The sequence below is a fragment of the Gordionus sp. m RMFG-2023 genome, chromosome 3 (assembly GCF_954871325.1).
Source record: "Gordionus sp. m RMFG-2023 chromosome 3, tfGorSpeb1-WG-v2, whole genome shotgun sequence".
NCBI lineage: Eukaryota > Metazoa > Nematomorpha > Gordioida > Chordodea > Parachordodidae > Gordionus > Gordionus sp. m RMFG-2023.
The window spans coordinates 39,067,171-39,088,880 of NC_088777.1; the positions used below are offsets into that span (position 1 = coordinate 39,067,171).

The window sequence follows — 21,710 nt, forward strand, 5'->3', positions numbered from 1 at the left end:
TGAAGCATAGTTGCCAAAATATTTTCATCTTCAAAAATTGTCCCAATAAACCTAGAATTATTAAATACTGATTAATTTATTATTAATTTACCTATCTTTAAAATTTTTCAATTTAATAATGAGCTAGAAAATATGTTTACCGGCGATAGGCACTCCAACAATCTGATGTTGTGCATATTAACGATGGTTCTATTAGACTTTTAATGATTTCTTTCATCTTTGGGAAATTCTAGCAACCACTGTCTGTTATATTTTTTTGTGGAGCTAATGTTTTGATCATTTTTATAAATGATGGATTTGCAACAATTGAAAATGGCTGAATGCTATCTATAATAAAATCAGATATTAAATCATCTAAAATGGTTTGGGTTAAAATCTGAGGTCTCTTGAAAAAAAAATCAATGGACGATGAGCCTAGTCCAATATTTTCTTTAATTGATTTTTTCTCCCCCTTTTTTATTTGGATTAAGAGTGTTTGATGTTTTCTCTTAAAATTTAAAATGTAAACATTTATTTAGTATCTATACCCTTAAATGTTTTACAATGTTGCAAGTTGAGGTAATGCTAACTGAAAATTTCATATTTTTTGGACATGGCAAACATTTTACTAACAGAGATTTGTTTTCTTTTTTGAGATATTATTTTAAAATATAGTCTATAAATTGGCCATGGAATGTCGTCATTTTCGTCATATAAAATAAAATACCAATTCCAATGCAATTAAAAATGGCAAATACCTTGAGATGGATTGTAATATCAGAATTTGCTTGTTATTGATAACTCGGACATAATATTTAATTAATATTTATATATTCTTTTTTATATATAAGTTTTAATATTTTACATATATATAATTTTTTAATATATATATTAATATTAATTTATATGCTCATTGGTGATCTGCATCGGGCCTAATTTTTCAAGCCCGGCCCGGCCCGAAATTTTTTTTAAAAAAGTTTTGCCGGCCCGACCCGAAACCGAAATTTATTTTAAAAAAAACCGGCCTAGCCAGGCCCGAATTTATTTAAATATAGAAATTAATTTTTATAATTACTTTAAATAAAAGACATATGTTATATAGCGTTTAGTTTCAATAAATTAAATCAAAAGTTTTTATTTTACATAAAAAATTCAATATAAAATTGATAAATTTAGATATATTTAAAAAAAATTTCAAAGTCCGACCCGACTCGGCCCGAAATTTTTTTAAAATATTAGGCCCGGCCCGAACCCGATTATTTTAAATAGAATTAGGCCCGAGCCCGGCCTAAAGTCCGTTCGGACCGGGCCGGACATTAGCCGGGCCTAACTTTTCAGATCTGCTCATATGAAATAAAATAAATTTTACACTCAAGTATTTTTATTTATAATATAAAAAAGAGTTAAGTAAAAGTATATCAAAATGTATCTTAAAAGTATCAAAAAACAGATACAGATACCTCTAAAATAATATCTAGATACAGATACTTTAATCAAAAATCTATCTAGATACTTTAACAACTCTGCAACTAATTCATGCAGATCACTGACACAAATAAATAATTTATATATTTGATAAAAGTATCTACATTCGCTTTTTACAAACTATTTTTTTAAGATCTGCTTATTTTTTTTATCATATCACGTTATCACGATAATTTTTCAGCGAAAGGTAATATCGTTTTTGTTGTAGCTGTTGAAAAAAAGAAGAAATAAATTTAATATAATACATCAAATGTCAGTTATTTTCTGACAGGTGAATTAAGTTTTCCTTGGGGGAAGAAGAGGAGGTGATGAACACATGATGGGTTGATGGGAAAGGATTCTTTTGTTATCCATTTTGGGACATGAAGAATTAGATAATTAGATATTTATGATTTGTAATTTTTTTGATAATGTATAGATATTGTTGTTGGTGTTTTTTAATAAAGAAATTTGAGTCGTATTCTTATTCTTATTATTATGAAAATATGGCTTGTAATAGTTTTATTATCATAAATACCTCTTCTCGGGTGCATTATAGAGAAAATATTATCATGAGAACATTTAGCACAATGAATATTACCATGAACATTTGCGGGAGTGCATTAGCGGTGATTCATTAAGTACTTCCGTATAATGCATTTGCGATAATATTTTGGCTATAATTTTTTCGATAATATATTCGCGAAAAAGAATTCGTTAAGATATTTTGACTGTAATGTAATCACCAAAAAATATTCGCTTTTCGCTAGAATATTTGGCAAAATAAATTAAGGTATTCGCTTTAATATATTTGCGAACATTCGCAATAATAATTTTAAGGTACTGAAGTAGCAGTCATGTATTCGCAGTAAATTCGAGGTTAAATATTAATTATAAAATCTTTTTGCTTATCGACATTAAGAGTAATGTATTCGCGATAATGCTTCGAGGTAAATATTTTGCTGTATTTAATAAAAAAAATTATTGTCACAATGAGGCGATTGTCATTGTGCATCAAAACCTAAATATAAAAATAGAAAACAAATATATATATAAAAAGGAAATTAATAATAATTAGGAATCACGAAATCATAAAATCCACTTTAATTCTTTATTCAAAATTATAACATTATCAAATTAACAAAATTATAATAGTAAAAATCATAAAAAAAATAAAATAAAATAAACATAAAATACAAAAAAGTTAATAATTAAAAAAAGATCCTTTGTATGGTAAAAATTGGCCTTTTTATACTTTTTTTCAATCTTCTTATAACTAATAATCATAACTATTCAAATATAATATTTTTATCACGCGTTATAACAATAAATCCACAAGAATTCTTTATGCAAATTAAATATAAAGTACAACAAAATCCAAAAGAATTCTTTATGCAAATTAAATCTAACATTTACAACAAGAAATACGGTGGTATCACTATGACTGGCTTAAACAAATTTAAAGTCTGTTTAAAATCAGTTAATATTTTTTAAAAATATGTTGTCTGTCGGTTATAATTTTTTTTAAATAATTTTTTTTAACTCTTTAAATAAAATTTTAATATATCAACTAAAATTAAAACTTTTAGCGGTGGTGTGAAAATAATTCAGCGATTTTTAAAAATGAATTTACCTAAGCCCTAATAAAAGGAAATTCAACTAAATCACAATTGGATGAAAAAAAGAGAAGGGAATCAAAATTAGCAAGAGGAATTTTAAATCACAAGAATAAAAAATTTGGCAACCCATAAAATAGTTTTATTTTTAGACTCCCATTTGCATAGGCCAAATTTATTGGAGTGAGTTGGACACTGGAATCTAAAATATACTGATATTTTTATTTTAAAATGATCTTAATAAAAATAAATGAAAAAAATTTAGATATGATAGACGGATGTCAGTTTCATATTTATTTGTTGATTTTACTTTTCATTCTTAATTTGCACGAAATTAATCGATGAAATGAATTTAAGTCAAATATAATAATTTTTCAAGAGAAACTTTTGTATTATATTGACCAACCTAAACGAGTATAAATAAAATAAATAAGTGGCATAACTATGGGGAGGGCAGTAGATGATTGGTTGCTTTAAATATGGTTTCTATAGAAAGAATAGCTCGTTTGTTGTGCCGAACGATTAATTTTATTTACTGGAATTTTATAAAGAAGCCAAAGAACTAATTATAATTATATAAATAATATTTTTACAAACAAAAATAATAATAATAATAAAAGAAAGGAGGAAACTAAACGAAAAGAAAAAAGAAATTGCATTTTAGATGGAATAATGTTAATATGCCAAGGATATGATAAATTAGGAATTATTCTGAAACGTGACTTTAAAGGTATTAAACTTTAAAGCGGGGTCCTTGTTCGTCTTCTTTCTTTTTAGATTCTTTTTTCCGAATAGATTTTTAGATTTTAAAATAGTAATAAATACTAAACGTAATTTAAAGATATCATTTTATGTCATGCATTTAAAAACCCTCCAAAAGGGTGTTGAGGTTGATATTATGAATAGGAATCAGAATTAAGAACAAAAAATGAATCAAATTTAAACGAGGCCTAAAGGCATATTTTTTTTATCAAAAATTTATAATTATAAAAATAAATATAAGCAACTATTATTAAATGTTGAACAAAATTTATAACTTTTGTAATGCATGGAATATAAAAGGAAAAATCTATTTTTTTAATAGAATATGTGTTTATCCGAATATTAAAAATCAAGATTTCAATGATAATGTATATTTGGAACCTTTTTTTATGAGGTGAAACCAGCCATTTTTTCAAGGTATTTAAAAATTAAATTTGACCTCTTATAATATAACAAGAGATTATGATTTAATATTTTCATATTTAAATAGATATATTTAAATATATTTAATAAATAATATAAATTTATTATGCTCAAAATTTAGTTCCTATAACAGATACATAGATTCAAACAAATTCAGAAAAAAATAAATAGAAAAAAGTCTATATTTTTTTTGAATTTAAATCCTATTATAGAACTAATAGAAAGGGACAAGATGATACAATTTAAAAATAATTAAGTAATATATAATTTTTTGATGTTTACTCTTGTAGTTTTGCAAAACTCTGGCCTTCCCTAAAATATATTAGCAGCGTCACTAGTAATTTGAGGCCCACCAGTTTTTAGAAATATTCAAAATTAGCATAAAAAAGAGGCGATTTTTCCAAATAATAAAAAAATTTGCGAAAAGGGAGATAACCGTATCTTTTTTAAAAAAGCAAAAAATCTTATGGAGGACTGGTTCTTCAAAGTTTTTAGAAAGCCTGACCCCCCCCCCCCCACCCAATGACAATTCAAAATAATTTTATAAATAAAATTTTAAAAAAATTTTAACCCCCCCCCCCCCCCCCCATGAATTTTTATAAGTCGTAGTAGTGCAAAAACAGATTTAAGATATTACACTAGTATATAAGCGGTTAGTTTTAAGAATTAGGTACAGGTAATTTGGGTGAGGTGTCATTGGCTTTTTTATTTGGGAGATGTGTAAAAGCTGAGTTATATATAGGGTGCTCATAAAAATAATTTAAAAGGATCTAAAATTCACTATCCCCCACACCTCCCTTGGTGAAATTCCTAGATATGGCCTTGCATTCATTTCTAAAAAAATATACATTCTAATCAGTTTGTTTGTAAAATAGGCAAAATAAAATTAAAACAAGACTTTCTTTATCATACTTAATTTTGTAAAATTCAAAAATCTTTATAAATTTTAGGATATTTTTACCTTTTTTTATAAATAAAATAATAGAAACAATTTAGATTTTTGACTTTTTAATATGAAACTTTATTAATTATTTAAAAATGAATTTATATAAAATTGTTAATCGAAATATTATTATAAAAAAAAATAATAATCAATATTTTAACAAAATTATATTATATAAATTAATCTAATAATATAAAATTATAATTTGTGAAATATACTAATTTCCTCTAGAATTTCTTTTCTTTAGTGGATCCATTTTATTCATAATTATTTTGAATTATTTTAAAATTTGTATTTAATTAAAAGGCTGATTTTTTAAATATTAAAAAAACAAATTATATATCTAAAATAAATTATAAAAAGCAGGAAAAATAAAACAACGTATATTTGAAAATTATAATGTGGTTAGTATATGAAAATGATGATAGCAATATGGTTACTGAAAAGAAAATTTGAACCTAGAAACTGGAAAATATTTTAGAGGAAAATAATACAAATAATATATTTTAAAAAAAATACAACATTAAACAGGTCTATAATGACAAGTTTTACATGTTCACCAGTCCATGAATCAATTTGCAATAATAGCCATCTTTGTATGGATGTAGTAGATGACTTTTATTGTCAAACAAATTTTATTAGCATCGATAAAAATGTCAATCATGATAAAACTCAACGAGCTAATTATAAAGTAAATGATAGTCATAATTATTTCGTTTCCTCCTCAGAATATTTTGATCAAAATTTTAAATCTTCGTATTATTCTTTGGGACATGAAAGATATCAAAATATTAGATATTTAAATGGTTGCAAACTCAAATCTCTGATAAATGACGAGATAAATGATAATGGCTTATCCGGTACACCTTATTTCACATCCACTTCTGACACAAATGATGACTCCATTTACAATGTCGAACGATCAGTGGATTATCTAAACATTCAAAACACGATAAAAAATCAAAGATACGAAGTTTTTGCAAATAATTGGGAAATCAACATTAGCTCTTACGATGCCACATTATCGAACGTTACCAATATTAAGCCTCAATCATCTTCAAATTCAATTTCATCTAAATCGCGAAAGAAATTAGTAGACAACAACTGTAAAAAGACCCAGCAGAGACTATCAGAAGATTTTATGAATACGTACTCAGAAATGATTTATGACAGTACGAATTTTATTCGGGGAATAAATATTCCCAATATCGAAATTCCTAAAACTTCCCATGGCATTAATAACAACCGAAACAACAACAAAAGATCTAGCAGTATGACCGAAATCAATGTTTCTCAGACTAACGATTCATTTTATTTGCGAGAGGATCCAGACATTGTCACAGAAATATCCAATGGCACGGGGGAAGTCGTAGTTGTAGTCAAAAGGCGTGTATCGGCTAACAAAAAGGAACGTAGAAGAACTCAAAGCATTAATAGCGCATTTGCAGATCTTAGGGACCGTATACCCAATGTGCCGGCTGACACTAAACTATCAAAGATTAAAACGCTCAGACTGGCAACTAGTTACATAGCTTACTTGATGGGTATCCTTTCTATCCCGATCTCTAACGTTTTCGATAAAAAGAAGGGAACCGACAAAACAGTCAAACATTCTAGTTATGCTACGCTAAATTCCTCAAATTCTACGACCATTAACAATTTCAATAATTTTACAGACTTTGGTAATGCCTACGAACTAAATTTCGTGCCTAATCTAGTCGGAATCTCCACAGATGATGTGGTTGCTGGCGAAGAAGATACATTCAGGAAGTATTTCAAGGCCGATTTATCAAATCGAAGATTAAATAAGGAAGAAAGGAGGAAGAAAGATGAAGAATTGGTAAATAGTATATTTTATCAAAAAATATCTAGTCAAATTGAAACATAATTAAATTTTTTATTGTAAAAAATTAAATTTAAATTTTGGTTATTAAACAGAAATTTTAATTCCATCATTTAAAAAAAATTCTGCCAGATGAATATTTAAAAATTTAGTTTTTAACCTGTGTGCAATTATGTGCCGATCTGGCTAGTGAATTACTATATTTATTCAAATCATTTATCAACATCATAGCGACCTTTTGCAAAATTATGGTAATGTTACTAAACCCCGTTAAATGCCGCACAAGACATGCGAAAATCATCTTAAAGATTACAATATAACAGAGTATAATAACCGATCGTCTTGTATTCACAAAGTTTTCACTTTTAATTTTGTATCCCATGAATCTTGTTATAATATTGCTCTGTTTCAACTTTTCTCGCTATTAAATTTTTAAATTTCTGATTCCTTTAGTAAAATCGGATTATGAAAGTTGAGATTCAGTGGCAGTCTTTACAATCTCGGACTCAAAAATTTATTTTTGAAATTACTTGAAATATCAACCTTTTTTAAGGTATTTTTAAAATAGGATTATTCTAACAAACATAAAAATAAAATTGATAAAGAATTTAGTATTATAGAATAAACAGGATATATTGAGTGAACCCCCTCCCCCCCTTCTCACCCCCTTATTTTATCTATTGAGTTTTGGTCTCAAATGGTTTATTAGTATATATTCCTTTTTTAGGAACTCAATTATGTTTTTCAAAATTGTGCCTCCTACCCCTTTTATCATAATTTTGTATTTTATATCATTTTTACTAGTATAATTTTTTTATTACCTGTAGGGGAGAAATGGTATGACTGGCCACGATTTTGTTTTCGTCAAAACAAGGGGTTAAGAATTGGAAATAAACGAATATATTTAATATCTATAAATTAAGTTTGAATCAAATCTTTAAAATAGTTTTTGAGCTAGATTAGTTTGAGTTTTTTTCCGGTTCAGTCAAAACCTGGTATGCTTTAACTGACCATATACTTTGTATATTAACTGGTTATCTTACTTAATAAATTTAGTTATAAATAGGAAATATTACAATATATAATAAGTTTATAAGGAGCTAACGCTTTTATTTCACGATTCAAATCTAAATAAATATTTATTTAATTAATAATAACATCTTAGTTTATCATCAGACCTCACTATATAATTCTTTATTTAGGGATTTAATTATATCATGTTGCATATTTAATAATAATTTTTTATGGAAAAACTCAAAACCTGGCCAGATAATAATACTTACTTATGAATTAATATTAAATACCTTAATATGAATACTTAATAAGTCTTACCAGCACTAATTTTTGTAATTAATGTAAAAGCATAATGATATTATTTGTATAAACTATCAATAATTAGAAGGATAATTTTTTTCATCGAACAAAAAAAATAAGTATAACGTAATAATTTAGAAAAAGGTTAGGGAGCCAAGGTGAAGTAGTCATCTTGGTTGACTGGCTATCCCCTCTACCGTATTCTCTATTATTTTCTCTAAAATATTCACATATGTATAGTTATATTAAGGCACCTACCTATGTTCATTTATTCGATTGATTAATCAAATAAATAAAAATTTAAAAAATGATTTTTGTACAGGACTAGTCCGAGCACTTTTTGTCAAAATCATCATAGGTCTGTAATTGATTATTGTATCTGAATTTACAAAATACCTTGAGATGCCAAACACCTACCTAATCTTATACATTGATAAATTTTTTTAATATTTTATACTTTTTTTCTTAAAATTGATTCCAGTAAAAGTAAATTTTTGTGCCAACAATCCTCAAACTGGGGACTCTTATTTAATACGTCTTCTAAAGGATAATTAATATTATTATTCCACTATTTCATGGACAATGTTATAAAAATAATTCATATAAAAATAACAAAATATGACATTATTTGAATTATAAAAAATGTGTAAAATATTTAATAAATTTTTTTATTTTTCCTAATTCTATTGCATTATCATATGGAATCGAAATACATAATACTAGTAGCCAATGAATACTTATTTTATATTATTATATAAATATATTATAATATATCATATTTGTAAGTATAATTTGATGCCCTGATTCTACTACTCGCCACTAGATACTAATATAATTAAGACCTTCTAAATATATTTAATCATGATATATGATTATGAAACTTTCTGAAATGCGCAGACGGTTTTAAATTTCATATAATATCAACTATATTATTTTTAAACTCTTCATATTTTAATGCTACCTAATGTGGTGTGAAAACATTTTGATTTTTACCTGAATTACACATTTTATCATAAAAAATTTAAATAGCTGAGGGGTACAAAATATTTTTCACCTCAAATATACATATTAAACAATACTATTACATAATTAAATTTGAATTTCTAATTCTGATTTTTAAATAAAATCCTCTGAACCGACAAGCATGCGCCGAATAACCCTGGTCTCTTCTACTCTGTTGAATGTAAATCGCCTTTACATTTTTTTTGTTAGGGAAATTTACTCATTTAAACTTTTAATATTTTACATAGATAAGATTCTTAAATGTTAAGCAATATTCTTAAAAAATTGAAATATATTGCTTTATATCACTATATAATTTTAAATTCACAGTTTGAACGAATTCGAGGCGAGTATACAAAAATGAATGTAAAATTATAATATTTATATCATATTTTGTATATTTCACCTCGAATTCGCGTATAATAAGCGGACATGGAAAGTGGTCAAAATAATCATAATAAATTTTTTTTTACTAAACTATTATATTATTCCCTTTATATATATGTATTTGTCTTAAATGTTAATATTAATGATTAATTGTTGAAAAAATATGACAAATCAACATTGACTGACCAATAAACTTTCACTCATAATCATCTACCTAAAAAAACTATTAAAGATATAGCTTTGATTTTAGCTTTATCTTGTAGAATAAAGTTTGGGCTACTATTTCATAATATATTTGATTAAAGGTAGTTCTTTTTTCCATCATGAGCCAAAAACATGACTCTAGTCTCCGCCAGGAAACAATCTTTATAAATATATTTTTTATTATAAGGTACATATCACAATTATAAATGTTTTCACCAATTTTGAGGTAAATTGATAGGTAAAGAAGGTTGGTCATATTTGTTTAAGGCCTATTCGTTTCAATTTTTTTAAAAATATTGCACTGAAACTTATAAGTTTATTTTGGAAAAAACTACTTGAAATTTGAAAGAAATAACGTATGCTTCAAAATAATTCAAAAACTTTGGCCTCTAGAAATATATACATGAATATTATGCATCTTTCGTTTTAATACATGATATTGAAAATAATTATAATAAATCTTAAGAAAATTTCCCATTTTTAGCTTTTTATTCACACTCTTCTTTATTTCGGCCAGGCTAGTTAATCAATATAATATATAATTATATAGAACTCAAAATATTGCGTCATGCTTTGATGAGCATCTTTTCAGGCATAAACTCTTTATCTTATAAAAAAAACATTTTCATTAAGGCGAAAACTTTTCAATCTTTCTCATCTTCAAATACATTCCGTCAAATTTTTTTGAATGGCATCATAAAAATTTCCGATTTCATTAATATTATTAGTAGGTAGCATTAATGTGTTTGCGGGCAAACCAGTGACTATATTTTTCAAATAAATTATTTAAGAATAGGCCTTATTATATAAGGTATATTAAAAAATATATAAAAACAGTTATGTTAATAATTTTATCTATTTTGAAAATAAATTTTTTAGTTCACCTAATCCATAAGGTCTAGCCGCCTCTTTCGGGTCCCTTATGTTATATTATGCAACTATATATGTTAATCACTTTATAATCATATTTAATATTGTTATTGTATTTTTTATATATACTGTAATAACATTTGTAATACAAATTTTAAATTACATGAATCTTGGGTATGGCCAGTTAACACCAAGTATATGCGCGCAAAGGATTTACATATGCTGCTTTTAACCAATAATTTAAAATATGACCAAAATTTTTTTAAATTACCATTTTCATCATCAGTAATTTCAATTAGTATTTACAGGGACAAGAAATTTTTAAAATATGTAGCGCCACCACCACCTAATGCAATAAATTAAAATTCTAAAAACAGTGATAAACGTTATAAATGGCAACATTATAAGAATAATCAATTTATTTAATTTATACTGTATTTAATTTCTTAATATATTTACTTAAAAGATATCATTTAATTGCACAATTGAAAAATCGAAATTCCCAGTTCTAGATAATTAGTTTCACAAATTGATTTCAAAGTTTTTTATTCATATTTTCAGTTTCAAAAAAATTATTTTTCAGTTTTTGTTAGATTTTACTGAATATGGGTTTATTGTCTAAAAAAATTAGTATTTCTTTTCATTTAATATAAACAATAACACTTACCCTTGTTTTCATAGCCTTAAGTCGCTAACGCTTTCCACAAGCTTGGCATCAGGTTAGTTTGAACCCCGTAGTTTTGTAAAAACTAACAGAAACTTAATGACTTGGTGACCTGTTAGATTTTACTTATATAGTTAAATATTTAAACACCTCTTATCTTTGTTCCATAGCTCTAAGCTAACCGATAGCTGGATCCACGAGATTAGTATAAGGCCTTAATTTAAACTGTAGAGTTCGGTATCTAACAGAAATATATCGGCTGCTTCGCGTAGATTTTACTGAATGTACCGTGTTTGATGACTTGTAAAATTAATAATATTGCGAATTTAATTAAAATACTGTGAAATAATTATAAAACTGTGCATTTATTTAAAAAACTGTGGAAATTATTTGAAATCTATAAAATCATATTTAATTAACTGTATATTTCGAAAAATGTGCAGATGATTTGTTCCCTTATTTAAACTATCTAGACCAGTGTGTATATATATCTTATGGTAATATTAAGTAGGTTGTGTTAGGCTTAGATGATTTGGGGTAGAACTTTACATTTTAATTTTTTTTATTAATGAGGTATATTAAGTTTTTAAGCGAAGGAAAAAAAATATATCCCCCATTTTTAAAAATGTAAGGTTCCATGACTAGTAACATAACAACTACAAAACTAAGCAGCACTTAAGAAAGGCGATGACTAAGGGCCCAAAAATTTATTTAACATGAAGTTATCATCGTATATTTTAACAGCCGCCTAAGACCTAAGATTAGCTTACCTTGGGTCTGTTGAAAATTTTGCAACCTAGTCTTGAGCGTCGTTTTACGACACTTTCTAAAACTTAGCAGATAGATAAGATTAAGAACTTCAATAATAAAAAAATTAACCTATTAATTTAAAAAAATGTTAGAAAATTAGCCTATCCCTATAAAAATAAAATTGTAAAAAGATCATGCAAATTATGGAAAACAAGATGATGTATTATATAATTTTTCTTTACTTATCAAATATGTTTATTTATTAAATAAAAAGAAAAAGATCATAAAAGCCGAAATGCGACATACAGAAAACGCTAGCAAACACAAAAAGCAAAACGGAGACAAAGAAAACAAAATAAAAACAAGAACAGGTTGGCCTCAGCAAGTCTGGTCTTCAGAACTAAACCGATTACAGAATTAAAAATGGAAATAATACTATAGAAAAAAGATTTATCAAATGCTTATAATTATAATTTAAACGAATTTAAAATCGGTGAATATAAAATAGGTAATAAAATACTACTTTATTTGCCAAAAATAATAATAAATTTTTTTAGCCCATCTCTTAAAGATATTTTGGCAGATAGAATATATTATACCTATAAAAAATATTATATTAAATTATGATGTAAAAATAAAATAAACTATAATAGTTAATAATGCAATATGTAATAAATATTCATCTATATGCATATAAAATTTGTTTATAATGTTTGGGTGGTTTCGATTCCGAATCGAGCCCCAGATATATCATTATTTACCACTTCTCTCTCTGTTTTAACATTTCCCGCTAAATTTTTTAAATTTCTGGTCCTTTGAGAAACATTATAAGCAAGTGGGCAAATAATATATTATTAGTATTATATAAAATCGATTAAATTATAATTAATTCTAAATAACTTTTATATCTTTGGTAGATGCTAATGATTATGAAATATAGAAAAATTTAAAATTTTATAACATCATATATTATATATTATCACCAGTTTTTTAAATTATATATTATCGAGTGATTATTGCTAAAAAAAGGAGGGGTTATTTTTAATTTTAATAGATTTTTATCTAAGAAATTTAATAAAAAAAACATCTTTTTACAATTATTACATCTTTACCTAACATATAATCACAATCACAAGTGATAGAAAAAAAACATGTGCTTTTATTAAAAAGAAAAATGTTAGATCAAATTATATCATCAGAGTTTTTTATTATGGCCAAAATTGATGGTGAATTTATATATTTTAAAAATATATGTGCCATAATTTTATAAATTTTTATTGGTTAAGCAGAGAAAACTAATCTAACAGTTCAATAATAAGTTTATGAAACAGATGTATAATATTGAATAACTTATTGTAATTTATTTTTAATATAAAATAAAATTAAAAACATTTTCTAATCAGTAGCATATATTATAGAAGTTTATAGAACTTTAAATCCAGACTTTCAGTCGCTAGTAAATTTTGAATGTTATGTAAATATTTTTTTTAAATATAATATGCCATGCTGGGCAGCGGCTTTCTTATCAAAAGTATATTTCGATATTCAATTATCCACATAAATTGATTTTTCATATATAAATATTAAAATAATCTAAACCAATTAAGGAAAATGAAATTTTACATAATTTTGAATGTACATAATATTGAATAAAATCTTTATTTTTAATTTATATTTTACAGATTGTTTTTTTTTATTTCTCATTAATCTAGAATATTTATTAATATAATAATAATTAAATCAAAAATATACATTTAAAATTATGTGACTATTTTAAGAAAGATAAATATTGATAACCGATGACGTTTTCCGTTTTTCTAGCCTTTTGAGTCACAATGTTTTTTAAATATTAATTTTACAATATTTCTTTATTTTAACGTTTCTGGATTTTAACGCATAAAATATATGATCCTTTTATATATTATACAATTACCTATCGAAGAGACAATTTTAAATAAAATAAATTTAAAAAAGGATAATAGTCAATAAATATTTTATTGGTATCTAAGCTGATTTCCGCTACATAGTTAATAAAATTAAATAAATCAGGTCAAGGTTGGGAAATAATTTCCATAATTACAATTAATTTTTGTAATTCTAATTAATAACTGTATTTATTCCACTTAAAAAAAGAACTTATTAATTATAATTATTTACATTTTTTTTCAGGCATGTAATTGGGAATCAACAGTTATAATTATAATTCATAATTACATTTATAATTACTCTCATTATTATTAATATTAGTGAAAAACGCTTAATTGCAATCATTCATTCATATTTTTTATATTTAAAACTATATAATAACTGCAATATTTCATTCATATTTTTGCCAAAAACATAATGAGTTTTTGAGTATTTAACTTTTACCCTGAACTCTGACGATAATTCCAATAATTGCTCTTCAGATAATCTTACACACAGTAAGAGATAAATCTAAATTGTCAATATTCAATTCAATTTTTTAAAAATCTGATAAAAATGATAAAGTCTGCTTCTGCACTTTGCGATCAAATTGTAAAAGGTCCACAATCAAACCACCAGTAATTTCCTAAAACATATGATGGTCTATTTGAATATAAGTCTTTTGTTCCTAATCTTGTTACTTTAGAGAAAACATCCTTCTATGTAATTAAAGTCAACGGTCCGGTCCTATCGGTCTTAGACTGGTACCGGACTGGACCGATTGTCGGACCAATCTTATTTGAGGACCGTGGTCCGAACCGGTTTTTTATTTTTTACGGTCCAAACCACGGTCCGGACCGGTTTTTTATTATTATTTAAGTTTGCTTTACTATTCAATTAATATAATTTTTTTGTATATTTTATTTTATGATATTTTTCTAGATGAGTTATTTTAGATTTTATTTTTTATTTACAATATGAAAACCATAAGTTTGTCCAAGAAACATTTTACTTATAGTCCCAATAAAAAACATAGAGTAGGTGTTCACTGCAGTACCAAATTTAATGTATCTAACAACAAGTAACAAAATAATTGTTTATAATTTTTTAAGCAATAAATTAATCAAAATAAGCAGTATTATTTTTAAAATATTTTGGTTATTATTTATATAGTTCTATTTTTTCTTAAGAAACTGTCTGAATAATTCATTATCAAAATAATCTTATTCTTAATAAAATAATTAGGTACCTTAAGCAGACATCTGATAAAACATAAAATATATATTTCTAATGATGAAAATGAAAATATCTCAAAAACACAATCTACTCTTAATTTTAATATGCCCTCCACAAGCACAAAATCACTATCTTCAAAATTTTATTGTTTATATAATACTCTTATTATATTTAATAAAATGATAAAACAAATTAAATTAGGTTGAAAAAATGTGTTTTTTGGTCTGGTCCGAGGGTATCTGTCCAGTCCGGACCAAAGACCGGACCGTGACCTTCACTACTTTTATGTGTAACACAATTTTTTTTTAAGCTTTATCATCAAAAGCTAATACTAAATAAACTTTACCAGAATTTTTTTCAAATCATCAAGTAATTAATGATTTATTGGTAAATTTTGTTATAAAAAGTCTAGAGCATTGGTGATCTTATTAGCTTTTGCAACTTTGCTTAATAAATATTATAGAACACGTTTAAATAAAGAATTGTTTGAAAAATAGATATTTTTTAAAAAAAAGTTATAAATTTTTTTCAATATTAAATAAATTCAATATTGATTACATTTCTTAACATTAAATGTATAAATATAATGTTTGTAATAGTTTATAGCATATAAATGATTAGATTGTATTTTATATTGAAGGAGTAAAACCTTTATTCAAATATAAAAAAATTATAATATAATAAAATTTTATTATATTATATATATATATACTAGAGATCTGCAAAGTTAAGCCCGGCCCGAGTCCGGCCCGGGCCTAATTTTATTTAAAATAATCGGGTTCGGGCCGGGTCGGTTCGGACTTAGAAATTTTTTTAAAATATATCTAAATTTATCAATTTTATATTGAATTTTTTTTGTAAAATAAAAATATTTGATTTAATTTATTGAAACTAAACGACATATAACATATGTCTTTTAGTAATTATAAAAATTAATTTCTCTATTTAAATAAATTCCAGCCGGGCGTAATTCTTTTAAAAAAATTTCGGGCCGGGCCGGGCTTGAAAAATTAGGCCCGATGCAGATCACTATTATACTATTTAATAAAATTTCTCCTTACTTTTTTTATGATTTTAAATCAAATCTTACTTTAACTTTTAATTTTACTATAAAAAGAATTGCAATTTTGTAATTATAATTATACTCTAGTAAACACAATTACATGTAATTAGTTATCTACCGTTTTTATAAAAAGAATTATTAATTATAATTAATTTTAAATATTTTGTTAAGTATAGGGCTATGCAACAAAGGATTCAAGTTTATATTAGATGACAAATCTAATATTATTTGACACCAAATCCACTACATTCGGTAAAATCTAACAGATACTTAGAGCCGCGTTGATAAGATTAATCAAAAAAGTTTTAATTTCCGTTTTTAAACTTTTTTAAAAATTTATTAAAATTGAGGTATTTTAGTCTAGCTTCTTTTTGTCCAAGGGAATTTTTGTCCGATATTTTTTGTTCGATATCTTTTTGCCCGGTGTCTTCTTGTCTGTTGATATTTTTGGCCAGGGATATTTATGGCTGGTGTCTTTTTGCCCAGGGTATTTTTGTCCGAGTTTTTTGTCCAGGACATTCATTTCCAGGATTCGTTAAATATATTATTTTTATATGCATGGTTTCATTTTGTATTAAAGTAAGTTTTATAATAAAATTATTAACAAAAACTTTATTGGAAATTAAATTAACCCATTCCATGAACTTTTTACGGAATTTATTTACAGATTATTGATAAAAGACGAAAAATATTAATCGATTATCTTCTTTCTTTGAGAGCTAGCAATAAATGCGATGACAATTTAAATATATTGGAGAGAAAAAATATTGTTCAGGATGCACCTACACTCTGATATATAAAAAAAATTTAAGATATAAAATATATTGTTTTATCAAAGAAAATAAAAGGGGCCGGTTGAACAATATGATCTTGCTAGTATAACTTCGATTTCGAAAAGGAAAACTGTAGCAAAAATTTGTTTCGTTTATTATAAAATGTAATTTTTTTCCAAATTAATAATTTTATAATATACCAATTATCTAAGTTTTAATAATTATTATAAAAATTTTTTGATTTTGATATAACACAGATAACTTTATAATAATCATTAAAAACTACATTTTTTTGTATAAAATCTATAATTTACATGTTCTTTAAAATTTATGTAGTTATATACTCCTCTCATATATTTTTAAAACTATATTTTCAATATACATATATATCTTATTTGCCATGTTAAATGACCTTAAATAAACTTATTTTATAAATTTCTGATTAAATATTTTAACTTATATGAGAGTTTAGATTGTAAAATTTGATAATTAAGGGGTGGGCAGTCAATTAACTATTAAAATGTATTCATTTCATCTCCTCCATTTTCCCTTTTCATATTAACAATATTCTATACTGATGTATCAAATGTTATGATAGAAGTCTCTTTAAATTGTTGAATTAAAAAATTTAATAAATCTTTTTAACCTTAATTTTATTATTTCTCTTAATTAAAAAGTTTAAGAGAAAGGATTTTCTAACATGGGTATAATTGGGCAATGGCTAATGTTGGCTAATTCGGCTCAATCTGCAGGCGGGTACCGGAGAAAATCCCTTAACATTAATGCCTTTTTATTTATATTAGTTTCTTTTAAATTTGAGCTGTTATAATTTTAAGAAAAACTCCGAGGCCAAAGTAATAGTTTTCTGCTAAAAATTGGCATAAACGACTAAAAATATAGGAGTGCAGTACTAATCAGACATCAATAAAATCAAAACTACTTGATAATTTGAAATGAATAATATGATGTTTTGTTCTGCATATTCATACATAATATATAAAAATCAGTTTTTAAAAAAGATTTAATTTTTTCCACAAAATAAATTTAGGAAAATGGCCTATGGGTAGACCTGTGCGCCGACCGGCCAACGCCGCCTTTAAGAAAATCATGCCGGCGCGCCGCCGATTTCCTTATTGGCGGCGCACGGCCGGCGCAGAAATTTCTTTCTACCTTTTTATTCTAATAATTGGTCAACATCACTCTTGTAATGTCAATCAGGATTTTGATGAATTTTTATTTTCTACCATTTTAAAATCTTAATTATATTGACGTCATTATAGAATTCAATCAACAAAAGTCTAAAATTCCAAAAGTTACCATAATTTTACATATTTTTAAAATGGATGCATCTACTTTAATAATTTAAATAATTTTAGTATCTTAACTTTGGATAATAAAAAATCCATAGTCTGGAAATTTTTTGCAAAAGAATTAGAAAAATTATTAACTGTCTAAGATATAAAACTGCAGAGGTTGAATTTGAATTCGAGGAATATCAAAGAAAATGCCTAAGTACAATAGATTTAACATCAGACTCTTGACAGCATTGATCCAAACTCGGATACCCGGTTTCAAATTGGCAATTCTAATGATAATAATAACAATAATTCCACGCATATGAAAACCTTAAAATTAAATCCCAACACGTTGGCATTGTATATTAATTATGCTATAAAGCATATCTGGATTAAATAAGAATTTAATTAATAATGTTTTGAAAAGAATTGGGAAGCACTTTCTCAAATTATCAAATTATGAATCTAATCTGGTAGAAGAACTATTAATTCTTTCAGTACTAAAAGGGCCTACTTTAAACTTGGCGTTACTTTTTAGAAGTGAAATTGAAACACATTTAATAGAAAATAATAGTGATAGTTCTGAAATTATTTCACTTAAGGAAAATATGAAAAACTTGCGTTACGATTTCCGGTTTGTAATCTGCAAGTAATATTATATAAGTATATTCTTTTATTTTTTATTTAAAATTATCTAAGTATTGGCTTCTCTTTTAGATCCAAGATTTTAAAAATTGACAATTGTGTCAAAGTATTTAATAGAGCAAAATTGCTCAGCTTCAAATTTATAAACTTATAAAGAATGATGATAATCAGGTAGTAAATATAGCTAATGAGGATGAAGATGAATTATTAAATTCAAGTTATTTGACAAAATTGGCAAAAAAACATTCAACAAATAAAAATTATGATTCCAAGTTAGGTGACTTAGAACAAGAATGCCACAGTTTTCTTGGAAAACGACATTCACAAGATATGGACGTTCTAAATTTTTGGAGTGAAAAGAAGAGTGAACTTTCCAATCTTTTCAGGCTCGCCAAAAAATTTTTTTGCATTCCGGCGACTAGCACACCTAGTGAAAGAATTTTATCTTCCGCTGGATTGACGTTAAATTCAAGGAGATCATCATTATGTCCCAAAAATTTTAATAAAATAATTTTTATACATGATAATTAAATTACGAAATCGATTTTGGATATAATAAGTTTTCTATTAAATGAATATTAAAAAATATGCCGAGATAACTGTAGAATAGTGATATTTATTTGTTTTTTTTTTAATTAATAAGCAATTAAAAAAATTTACCTTATAAAAGTTTATATATGCGCCGATTTACGCCGATTTTATTGACGGCGGCTAAAAATCGGCGCGCCGCTGGCCGTCGATTAGAATTTTTAAAAATTGCGCCGGCCGCCGATATTTCGTCGGCGCACAGATCTACCTATGGATAATATTATTTAGCGGCTTGATTTTCGGGATTTTTGAAACCGTCTAAAACAGGATTTTGGAATATTATCTAAGTATATAGATTTTGCTAATAAAGGGTAAGTGAAATATTCTGTAACTAAAAATTTCATTATTTTTGCATATAAAGTATTATATTGCATTTATAAAAGAGTTAATTATATAAAATATGGTCTATTATAAATTTTAAATTTAGTGTCAACTGCAAGGAAGTATCCCCAAACCTTCATTATCATTTAAATTTAAGGATATTTTTTGCTCATTTTTATATGATAATTTTAAAATTGGCAAAAGTCATTATTATCTTTATTTTTAAAAAATTTCAGCATTTGAAAAGGATAAATCCCGGAAAAAACCCGAATTTTTTTTTTTGGAATTTACCCCTAATAATATAGGTATTTAGTGGTTTATGATGTATGCTTGGAAACCGAAGGTCCCAGGTTCACTGGTAAGGAACTGTAAAAATTTTCATGTTTTTCTTGATGACTGATGTTTAAAGACATATGATAAGATGAATTTCTGAGCTGAGAAATGGCACCCTGGTCACCGACAGGCTTGGACAGATTTTGTCCAATAAACCAATCAGAAGATGACCAGCTGAATTTGTAGGCCATTCAAGGATGATAGTGATCTCTTGGCCAGCTCTAAATAAATGGTGACCTCGGGGGCCATTCAAGCACAATGTCTACCTCTACAATGGACTATATAACGAGATTGATACTCCGATGGGAAGCTTAAAATGAAATCGATAAGAATACTCCGGTGGGATATCTGTCGATATTGATACTTCGGTGTGAGGAATACTCCGGTGGGATATCTATAGATTTGATACTAAGGTGTGAGATCAAGATACAATGACCTAGATAGCGATACTCTGGTGGGAGATCCAAATGGAATCGATAAGAATACTCCGGTGGGAATATCAGAAATATAAATTAGATAAAAAGAGATAGCATGAGATAGCATGAGGGAGCTTACCACCATAAAAGGTGAAAGCTAAAAAAGAAGCTTAAGACCTAATAATATAGGTATATTTTTATTTAGATTATTTTAATAAGGTATAGACAAATAATGTATTTTTAAAAAAAATATTATAAAAATATAATTTAATAAGTTAAATTTTTTAGGCCCTAATTCATTTTTAAAAGATTACATATATACCCTCTTAAAAATGCTTAAACAAAATATAATGCTGATGTTCAAATTGGTACTGGGAAAAAATACCCCAGTAAAATAACCCATGTATATTACTTATTTTCGTAAAAATGATTTTCTATAGTAAAAAATACAATATCCATCCTTAATTACGATATTAAGAAGACTAAATTTGACAAATTTTATAATAAGATATGTGTATTTTATTGTTAAATCATGATTATGTATATACAAATTTAATAATTTATATATGGGCTGACATTGAATATTGAAGGAAATCGCTCTTATAAAATCTGGAAGGCCTCTCTCACTTCATCACAGTATTCCTCGCAAAGTTTCTTTAACCATAACTTTGCGACTTTTCGGTGTCCAACTACGTACACGCCATTGTTCAAGTTTTGTTTCATTTAGTAGCTACTTCGAATTTCATTTTTTTATTCAATACCCAGATTGATGGGTGTTTATTCCCAACTAGATTAGAAAAATGATGTTTCCAACCTTCGCATTGATTATTTGTGAGTTCTTCGTCGGATAGAGTGCTCTGATTCACGCTCCAAGTTTCTGGAGAAAATCGAGGCTCATTCAAAGTGTGGGATTG

At 25.9% G+C, this 21,710-nt stretch overlaps 1 protein-coding gene across 1 annotated transcript; it reads left to right on the forward strand.

Moving 5' to 3' along the window:
* The first annotated feature begins 5,725 nt into the window (after positions 1-5,725).
* Positions 5,726-12,849, forward strand: LOC135926958 (putative uncharacterized protein DDB_G0282133). Its single transcript, XM_065462891.1, has 2 exons — positions 5,726-7,027; positions 12,496-12,849. The coding sequence occupies exons 1-2, from the start codon at positions 5,726-5,728 to the stop codon at positions 12,640-12,642; spliced, it is 1,449 nt and encodes a 482-aa protein (XP_065318963.1). The 3' UTR covers positions 12,643-12,849.
* Positions 12,850-21,710: the final 8,861 nt, after the last annotated feature.